Source organism: Triturus cristatus, chromosome 7, assembly GCF_964204655.1.
Source record: "Triturus cristatus chromosome 7, aTriCri1.1, whole genome shotgun sequence".
In the NCBI taxonomy this organism is placed as follows: domain Eukaryota; kingdom Metazoa; phylum Chordata; class Amphibia; order Caudata; family Salamandridae; genus Triturus; species Triturus cristatus.
The window spans coordinates 980,174,144-980,184,952 of NC_140590.1; the positions used below are offsets into that span (position 1 = coordinate 980,174,144).

General features: G+C 47.3%; 1 protein-coding gene across 1 annotated transcript in view; it reads right to left on the reverse strand.

Moving 5' to 3' along the window:
- The window catches only part of LOC146810948 (serine/threonine-protein phosphatase 2A catalytic subunit alpha isoform-like), a 195,967-nt gene that overhangs the window by 11,714 nt on the left and 173,444 nt on the right, over positions 1 to 10,809 (reverse strand). The window contains exon 6 of the mRNA XM_085618017.1: positions 3,276 to 3,394. Coding sequence (XP_085474143.1) covers positions 3,276 to 3,394 — 119 coding nt within the window. The remainder of the gene's footprint in view (positions 1 to 3,275; positions 3,395 to 10,809) is intronic.

Genomic DNA, 10,809 nt, shown 5'->3' on the forward strand with positions numbered 1-10,809 from the left:
GACCCAAAATGCAATTGACCTCAATGCACTTTGTCTGGAGCATGGTTTCAGAGCAACTAATGGTAGATCCAAATCAGACCAAATGGGGGCACATACGTTTAACAGAATAGGGCATTCCTCTAGGATTGACTACATTATGCTGAACTTTCGTTTGTGGTCTTTCCTGGTGGACATGGAGGTTCGGCCTTCTATTGATAGTGACCACAACCCTCTAACCCGGTCTCTGTCCCCTCTGTGGAAGGGTTGGTCCCCTCTCTTAACCCCGCATGTGTGGAAATCAACCCATGAAGTGTGCCCCTCAAATTGTGGTAGGCGCCTGAAATGGAAAAATATCTTTGGTAATGAGACCAAGATGCTGGAGGTTCAATCTGTAATGGCTAATATTATACCTTGCCTAGACTCCCCCTCATTCAGTATGCAAGAGGTACCAGCAGTTTTTAAACGAACCACAAAGGCTATAGGCGAATTATTTATAGCCCCCACTGGGGGGAAGAGGGTCAATATGAGAGGTGGCAGGAAGGGCCCTGCTGGGTGGTTTTCAGCTGCATGTCGTATGGCCAAACGGGAACTTCTAAAGGCAGTAAAATCTAAGAATAGAGTTCTGATTTGTACCGTGAGGGGCAAATACAGGAGGGTATTAACAAAGGCAAAGACAGAATGGGAAGACCAGTTTTGGTGTGACTTGAAGGCTGCTAGTTTAAGGAAGGATGCAAAGGGATTTTGGGACCTACTTAGAACCAGGGAGAGACCTGTGAACACAATGATTACATGTAATGTACCCGAGTGCGCGTGGGTTAATCATTACTCCCAACTCTATTCAACGGCCCAGGACCAGGGGGAAAGTTTGAGAATATGTCTCCCTCATGCACCTTTCCAGTCTATGGACGAGCTTGTGTTCACATCTAAGGAAGTGGTGGAGGCGATTAATACCCTTGTGCCTAATAAAGCTGCTGGCCCGGATGGCATCCCAGGAGATTTGCTACGCATTAACCCAGATGAATGGGGAAAACTCATCTCCGCCTTATTGAATTCCAGTCTTGAAGGGGCATCCCTTCCGACTTCATGGAAGGGTGCTGAGGTAGTTCCAATTTTTAAGAAAGGCTGTCGCAACGACCCAGCTAACTATCGCCCAATAAGCCTCTTAGATACTTCACAAAAAGTGGCTGGAAAAGTGGTTTTGGCAAGGATATTGCAGTGGGTAGAGGAAAAGGGTATTCTCTCAGACTTTCAGGCTGGTTTTAGAACCGGCACGGGGACAATAGAGCAATCCTTTCGTCTTTTGATGCTATACTGGAAAGTGGTTCTACTGGGCAAAGGCAGTCTGCATCTTGCTTTTATAGATTTGCGGACTGCCTTTGACCTAGTTCCCCGTAGCCAACTATGGAGTGTGCTCAGCGAACAGGGTATACCACCTTATTTGCTGAGCTTGTTGATAAGTCTCCATTCTGACAATTTTGCCCAGATTAGGTGGGGAAATCAGGGGCAAAAAACAGCACGTATACCTGTAAATAGAGGGGTACGCCAGGGATATGTCCTTGCCCCCACTCTGTTCTCATTGTATGTCAACGGAGTGGTGGAGCACCTGCTACAACACCCCGCAGATGCACCATCCCTGGCCAGTAGAAGAATACCCACCCATCTATTTGCAGATGATACCCTTCTGATTTCTAAAACCCCGGCGGGTTTGCAGAGTCTACTAACTAACTACAAGTCTTTTTGCGATATGAGAGGGTTAGCTATTAACACAGCTAAGACCAAGTATTTGGTCCTTAACCCCCCGAAAAGGTTGGCCAAACCACCGTCTTTGGCCTCAGCTACCCTCGAGAGAGTGTCAGAGTTCGACTACCTCGGTATTCGTCTCTGCGACTCCATGAGCTGGAAGTGTCACCATCAAAAGATGTTGTTGACCCACAAGAGGGTGGTGGGTGCTTTGCTTAAGGAACATCGTGCTTCATCCCTGAAACCTATTGCTCCTGTCCTAGATATATATAGGGCAAGGGGGGTTAGCGCCGCTCTCTATGGGGCTGAACTTTGGGGGGTCTACAAGGTGGAACATTTGTCCCGTTCTGAAAATAAATTCCATAAAGATCTTATGGGGCTCCCTTATAGCACTCCAACCCTCCCACTGCTTTTGGATCTGGGCACTCGGCCAATTAGTGATCAGGCTAGGCTCCGCCCTCTCCTTCTATGGGCGAGAATTTGGAGAACACCAGAATTATCCAGTTACGCGGATGGTCTAACCGAGGTGTTGGGGTCACCAGGCTGGTCCAAGATCCATTGGCTAAGGGAGGTCAAGCGTCTCCTCTTCTGCCTTGGTCTTGGCGAGGCCTGGATTAATAGAACCGCACCTCCTAAGTCTGAGCTGAAAAAGATTTATTGGAGCTGGGTGGCTGGCATCAGAAGCAGTAATACCAATCTGTGCAGGTCCACTTTGGACTTTCTTTTGGTCAAAGAAATTCATTTCTGCGAACCTTACCTGGATGTCATCTCCAATCGTAAAGACAGGGCCCTATATTTCCAATTCAGAATAGGTCTACTCCCTGTTGGAGAACTAACATCGAGGTGGAAGGTACCATCTCAAACAACTTCCCTTTGCCCATTTTGTGACAAGAGGACTGAGTCCGTTCCCCATTTTTTGTTTGAATGCCCGGCCTATGCAGCCCCCCGGAGCAGATGGTTAAAACCACTTTGCAGAGAACTAGGAACCAGATATTGCACAGAAGCTCTACGAATATTAAAAAATGACCCAAGGCCCCTCTTTGCTTGTGGTTTAGCAAAGTTCCTAGGATGGGCTTGGCGCATCAGGTCATCTAGGCTTTTGTATGTTTAATTTGTTTTTTATTCAAAATACTTATCTGTTTTTAGCCAATTTATTGGCACCAGTAGTAGTATGAAATGTTTGTTTATCTCTCCATGCACTGATTCCCTTTTATCATCTTATTGTACATTATTGTATTTTTGCTTTCTAAGATATATTTATATCGAAATAAAGCCTTTTTGACTGACAAATTTATATTTTAGTGAACCAAAATCTTACATCCCTCATCATGCACAGCTAACGCCCTCACATACTACATCACTCATGATATGTTAAATTACATCAAACTTTTAAATAATTTGTGGGGAGCAAGATTACCCGCTCGGGAGTATTCTTCTACAATGCTTTATGATGCTGTGTAGTGTCTCAACTGTTTAGCAAAATTAGTTTTCTTAAAAAAAATCCCTAAAATAAAGTTCCCCTTCAATCTCCACATTTATATCAAAACATTACTTACAAGGAGTATTTTAAGGTGTCATCAAGTTCCATAATTGCAGCTTGGTTGCCGCAGCGATAACAATAGTTGGGTGCACTAAAAATCGTTACTACATTCCGGTCATGGCACCAATTATACCCCTAAAGAGATGGAAAATGAATTCAATTTCAGTTAATCACAACAACCAGGATAATAGGACTGTCGTGTGCATGGTAACATTCTCTTTAACACATTGCTGAAATACAACACTTGAGCATAAGTTATTAAGGCAAGTAGTGCCAAGTCTCGGTTTAAAAATAAAATATTTGTATTCGATTATTTCCATGTCAAACCAATGCAATAAAGGTAGTGGCATATAAAGCATTGCACATTGGCAATTACTTGCGGTGATGCAATGTCAACACATAGGCTTCCTCAAAAGTAAGCACGACTGCAGTGCAGCAATATTGTATGAGGTCTATTACATATCTAGTACATTTCTCAAAATGTAAAGCTCGCAGCTTTCCATTTTGTTAATCGGATTGTTTTTTCCAACATAGAACATTCAAATTCAGGAGAACATTTATAGCAGCAAATCAATTGAAGGTTGCACTTATTCTGCACATCTCATACTCTGCATGAACACGGATGTTAAAACTATTTATAAATTAAATCTGCAATAAACTTTTTTTAGTACAGGTGTAGGGGCCGATACTTTAATCAGACTCTGGAAATCAATCCAGTATACGCACCCTATTAAAAACTATCAGAACTATACTTTATACACACCAGGATAAGGGGCAGCCACATATTCACATGCTTCTATTATATCAGACCCTGTACTTCAGTGCCTTGCCAGTTTAAAGTGATCTAGTGTCATCACTCAGCCATTTTCAATTGGAACAAATCCCACTCCTTAATACAAGAGTCTTGCCCACGGCGCCACCCCAAAAATACCAGTGCTCACCTCTGCCTGCATCCACTTTCACAGCTCTTTTGTAACGCTGTGATAGGGGAAAATAACTCTTCCGCATCATTGCTATCAATCTTTTAGCAAACATTATTTCCAACCCTGCTAGCCAACAGAATTGTATTTATCTTATCTGGGGCACAAGACCTTCGGTCACTCGACAACTAATGAGTGACACTTCAGCATGATGGATTTGACTTTTCAGTAGTTCGATCAACTAAGTCAGCCTCTTGGCCTCCAGGCCCCTACCAATGATTTCCCTTCACACTAGCCCCAGTGTAGTCTTCCCGATCATTCCTAACCTTTCCTTCAGAGTACAAAGAGCTATGTGAAGTGTCTTAGTTGATATTCTATCAACCTTTATTCAAAGTTTTTATGATGAGTTTACTTTTTCATACAAAGACGATAAACAAGTGCATTGCTGAGCAGACCACTAATCTTCAATAACTTCTAGAGGATACTTCTTTAGTCATGGTATCTTTTTCTATAACAATTATTTTCAACTGCAAATTATACACATCAAACATTAATGATACAAAGCTGAGAACGTTGCATATATGTATATCCATGTAACTGAAGCCCTTCACTGTTGACATGTTTCATAAATTAACATGCATTGATTAGGCACAAATACCAGGCTAAACATTTTCAGAAGTAAACAGCAGTTTTAGAAGCTATCGCAAAGTAGGTTGCGTGCTCACACTAAAACAAGGCAGCTTACTCCTTTAAGAATCAATTCGATTTAACTTTATTATGGTATGGAACTCCCACGGAGGTCCACATAATCTATAGCATATAATAAAACAGTGCTACGTTATACATATTTAGATCCACAATTAAAATACAAAACCTCTAATCAGTTGCATCCATATACAAGAATATCCTTAATAAAGTGACAGTGTGCTTAGCACCATAGAACATCAGATTTCAATTCGCAACACATTAAAAGCACTTTATGTTCACTTACTCCCAAACCGTAGAGAAGCAAATGAGAGATAAAAACGTATTAGCTACATTTTCAAACCTTTGTAGCTTGCAATGTGTGTGGTGCAAAGTGCAAGTAATGCATAAAACTATCTTATAAATACAACCTTAAACAATGACAATGTGCATAGCACCATATAGCATAATTTTTCGATTCATGTCGGATGAAATGCATTTTATGCTAGTTGTGAGAAAGTGCCATCTTTCTTGCATGGCATGCCCCCACTTTTTGCTGAATTGCTCAATGTGCTTTGACTGAGTGTGCCCTGGACTCCTGCCAATCAAGTGCCCAGGGACTATGTTCCTTCCCTAAAAACCTACAATCCAAATTGGCAAACCCTGGCCACATGTCAGACCCTGGTAAATGGTACCCTAGGTACCCAGGGCCTTGTGACCTGGGAAGGCCTCTAAGGGCTGCAGCACTCATTGTGCCACCCTTAGAGGCCACACACAGCCCCCTCCCCCCACACACACAGCCCCCACACACACAGCCCCCCCACCCCCCCCACACACACACAGCAGCCCCCCCACCCCCCCAGCCTCCCACACCCCAGCCCCCCCCACACACCCCCCACACCCCCAGCCCCCCCACACAAAGCGCCCCCACACCCACACACAGCGCCCCCCCACACCACCCCCACACCCACACCACCCCCACACACAGCCCCCCCCACACACAGCCCCCCCCCACACACAGAGCCCCCCCCCACACACAGAGCCCCCCCCCACACACAGAGCCCCCCCCCACACACAGAGCCCCCCCCACACACACAGCCCCCCCCACACACACAGCCCCCCCCACACACACAGCCCCCCCCACACACACAGCCCCCCCCACACACAGCCCCCCCCACACACACAGCCCCCCCCACACACACAGCCCCCCCCACACACACAGCCCCTCCACCCCCCCCCCACACACACACACAGCCCCCCCCCCCACACACAGCCCCCCCCCCCACACACACAACACTGAAGACTGAGAAGTTTGGTATCAAACTAAGCACTTTAAATCCCACACTGGCATCAATGCGGGTTTAATGTACCAAGCACCCGAGAGGGCATCTTAGAGATGCCCCCTGAAACCTAACCTACAACCCACATCTGTTCTGGGAGGCTGCCTAGGCTGCCACACAGCAGACATGTTGCTGGACCCCTGGGTAGGAGAGCCCCTGCTCTCCTGGGCCTGCAACAACCCAATCAGGACTGCCCCCCCTTCCTACAGGAGAGAGGCAGGATAGGGGGTGTACCCACCCCAGGACAGGGACCCATTGGTCCCTGCCCTTCACCTACCTGTAATGCCCCTAAATCTAGTATTTAGGGCCACCCTGAACCTTCCTTCCCCAGATTCCGAAATACAAAGAAGTGCAAGAAGAAAGACGACCTGCCATGCAGCTGCTAAGAGGAAGACACTAACTGCTTTTGCTCCAGCCCTACTGGCCTGTCGACGCTCGAACCTTCTCCAACCTGGCATCTCTTGTGGCCAGCAACCTCACAAACCCCGGAGGACATGGCTACCTTTTGGCTCTAAGTAGCAAAATCAGCTTCTAATCCCTGGCATCAGCCCGGAACCGCTTACCCTACACACACTGCACCTGCCAAGCCTGGCCTGTGCCGGAGTGAACAAAGACCACGAGGGCGGCCCCACGGCGACTGTGACCCCCGAGTCCGGCACCCAAGGACTTCCCTCGACGCTCCTGATGCCTGCAGCCTCAGAACCAGGTACCCCCCCCCCCAACCCCCCGCCCCCAACCGCGATCAACAGATGGTAAGATTACCAGACAACAAAAGGCACCCCTACACCCGGCGCCCCGCGGTCCCCTGTGCCCAACTCCTGGGTACCTACCTATCCTCCTACAGCCCAAATAACCTCTCGAAGTGGTGGTGGTGGCACCTGAAGAATCTTCGTCCCCGAGCTTGCAGTCTTTCTAAACCGGAGCTTTCCCATTGAAATCAATTGGGCGCCCGAAGGCTCAAAAGCACCCTGCATCCAGCCGCCCGAGTGGCCCTGGCAGTGTAGCCTTTGCACCCATCTACTTCCCCATTTGCCCTGAGCAAGTGACCAGGAGCCCAGCTCCCACAGCCGCGTGGCCTGCTAGTCAGCAGCCACCAACCAAGACCCCCCCCGCCTCCCATAGGATAACATTGGGCCTAACTCACTCTGCACCCAGCTGCCCCTGAGGGTGTAACAACTGTACCTACCTGACCCTGGGAGACCCCCGAGTCTGTGCCCAGAACCTTAACTTTGCCAGTCGAGTACTTACCTGAAAGCCGAAACTCAATTTTCTCCATAGGGTAACATGGACTGTTTTTTCCTGAAATTTCTTCCAAGTGTGGACTTAAAATATTCACCAAAAATCAGCCAAGTAACGAAAACGAAAATACTCACCTGCTATTAGGTGAGCTCCCAGTGCTGGATCTTGGTGCTCAGCACTGACCATGAAAAATATTCACAACCGTACTTACCAGTAAGGAATATGCTACTTACCAGTATGCATCTGTTCTTGGCATGTAGAGATGCAGATCTACACACTTGTGCATAGATCACCTGGTGTTGGGCCCGGATGTTTGCAGTTTGTTTTCCTCTTGGAAAGTCACGAGGTCGGTGACTCCTCCTTTGGATCATATTGCGCATGGGCTTCGGCTCCATCCTCAGATTGTTTTTCGCCAGCAGGGAAAGATGGAGCGTAGTAGTAACAGTGAAGATGCCCACGTGTGTGCTCTCTAAATAAGATAAACTGGAACAGATAAAGGTAGCCGGGGAGGCGGTTGGGCGTGTGTAGATCTGCAGCTCTACATACCTAGAACAGATGCATACTGGTAAGTAGCATATTCCGTTCGAGGCATATGAGCTGCAGATCACACACTTGTGCATAGATTATATAGCAGTACCCACAGTTAGCGGCAACCACCCGTATCTGTTGCAGTGGTTTGAAATAATGTTTTGAGAACAGCCTGGCCCACACTAGCTTGCTGCTTAGTTTGCACATCTACACAATAGTGCTTGGTGAAAGTGTGCGGTGTTGACCATGTAGCTGCTTTGCAGATATCGAATGGGATGTTCCCTAAGAATGCCATGGAAGCCCCTATTTTTCGTGTAGAATGGGCTTTCGGGGGAATGGATAGCGTTCGCTTTGCTTTATGGTAGCAGATTTGAAAGCATTTTACAATCCACCTAGCTATCCCCGATTTTGAGATGGGGTTACCTTTGTGTGGTGGAGAGAAAGAAAAACAGTTGTTTGGTCTTACGGAAAGGTTGTGTTCTCTGAATGTAGTAGAGTAAGGCTCGTTTGACATCCAGTGCGTGAAGAGCCCTTTCTGCAACGGTCTGTGGTTGCGAGAAAAATACTGGTAGTTCTACTGTTTGGTTTAGGTGAAAGGGAGAAATGACTTTAGGGAGGAATTTTGGGTTGGTGCGGAGAACAACCTTATTATGGTGCATTTGGAGAAAGGGTTCTCGAATGGTAAGTGCTTGTATCTCACTGACCCTTCTAAGAGAAGTGATGGCTACAAGAAAAGCGGTTTTCCATGTTAGGAATTGTAGTACGCATTTATGCAGAGGTTTGAAGGGAGGCCCCGTTAGCCTTGTGAGAACGATATTTAAGTAACACACAGGTGAGGGTGGCACTCTGGGGGGTATTATTCTTTTAAGGCCTTCCATGAAGGCTTTAATGGCAGGTACTCTAAAGAGTGAGAGATGTTGCCTATTTTGTAGGTAAGCTGCAATAGCTGCGAGGTGTAGTCGAATGGACGTATAGGCTAGATTGCACCTTTGTAGGTGGAGTAGGTAGCCTATAATGTGTTGAATGGACACGCCCAGTGGATTGATGGTGTTATGGCAAACAACAAAACGTTTCTACTTGGCGGCGTAGCACGCTCTAGTGGTAGGTCTTCTAGCTTCTCTGATGATGTTCATGCAGTCAGGGGGAAGATTCAGGTACCCGAATTCTAGGATTTCAGGAGCCAGATCGCAAGGTTGAGCTTCGCTGGGTCCGGGTGTTGGATCTCTCCATGGTTCTGGGTTAAGGGGTGTGGAGAGAGGTGTAGTTTTTGGTGTGGCTCTACAGATAGTTCCAGCAGTGTGGTATACCACGGTTGTCTGGCCCACATTGGAGCTACTAGGATTAGTGTGAGGGAGTGGTGTTGTAGTTTGCGCACCACTAGTGGAATGAGTGGGAGAGGCGGTAAACCGTACGCAAATCTGCCCGACTAGTTCATCCAGATCGCATTTCCTTTGGACAATGGTTGTGGGTATGTGGCGGCGAAGCTTGGGCATTTGGGGGTGGCGAAGAGGTCTATCTGTGGATGCCCCCACATTTGAAAGTACGGGTGAAGAGCTTGCGGGTTAAGTTCCCACTCATGGATCTGTTGTGTCTGCCTGCTGAGCAGATCTGCCACTGTGTTTTGGACTCCTGTGACATGCTGGGCTAGGAGAAAGATTTTCTGGGGTATTGCCCATCTCCATATGCTCTGTGCTAGGTGAGAGAGCTGTGGAGTGTGTGCCGCCTTGTTTTTGAATATAATACATGGCTGTCATGTCTGCTCGGATCAGGACTGCTTTGCCTGAAATTTGAGTTTGAAAAGATTAGGGCTAAAAAGATTGCTAGTAACTCCAGATGGTTGATATCTAGTAACTTTTGTTGAGGTGTCCACTTGCCCTGTGTGGTGAGATGTAGTAGATGAGCTCCCCAGCCGGAGAGCGATGCGTCCGTTGTCAGTACTATTTGAGGAACCGGGTCCAGGAACGGTCGACCTTTGGAAAGGTGTGTGGTGTTCCACCACTGCAGAGAGCGATGGGTGCGACTGTCTACCAACACCAGATCTGTTAATTGACCCTGGGCCTGGTTCCATTGGCGCGCTAAGCACTCTTGGAGAGGACGCATCTGGAGTCTTGCGTGAGGCACTATGAAAAAGCAAGAGGCCATCATCCCTATTAGTTGCATAAACACTCGACCTGGAAGGGAGTGTTGCAGTGCGAATTTTGCGCGTAGAGCTTGCATGCTTGCATTCCTGGCAGGATTGGCGTAGGCTAGTGCACTTGAGGTGTCTATGGTGGCACCGAGGTATTGTTTTGTGTGGGATGGTTGGAGATGGGACTTCTGGTGGTTTACTGTGAAGCCCAGCTGGTGGAGTAATTGAATTGTGGTAGATGTGTGTTGAACACACTGATTGTATGACCCGGCTTTTATCAGCCAGTCGTCTAAGTATGGGAAGATGTGCTGCTACCACTGCTAGGCACTTGGTGAATACCCTTACGGGAGCACCTTGAATTGGAAGTGTTGTCCGTCCACTACAAATCTGAGGTACTTGCGGTGAGCTTTGTGCACCGGAATGTGGAAATACGCATCTTTTAGGTCTAACGTGGTCAAAAAGTCATTTTGGGAGAGGAGCGGAAGTACCTGCTGAAGCATTATCATATGAAAATGGTCGGAGTGTATATACTTGTTTAGGGGCTGGAGATCTAGGATGGGCCGCAGAGTCTCGTCCCGTTTTGGTATGAGAAAATATAGGGAGTAGACTCCCATGTTCTGTAGGTTGGCAGGGACGGGTTCTATCGCCTGTTTTTGTAGGAGGGAAATTACCTCCTGCTTTAGGAGTATTACATTTTCTTGTGACATTGGG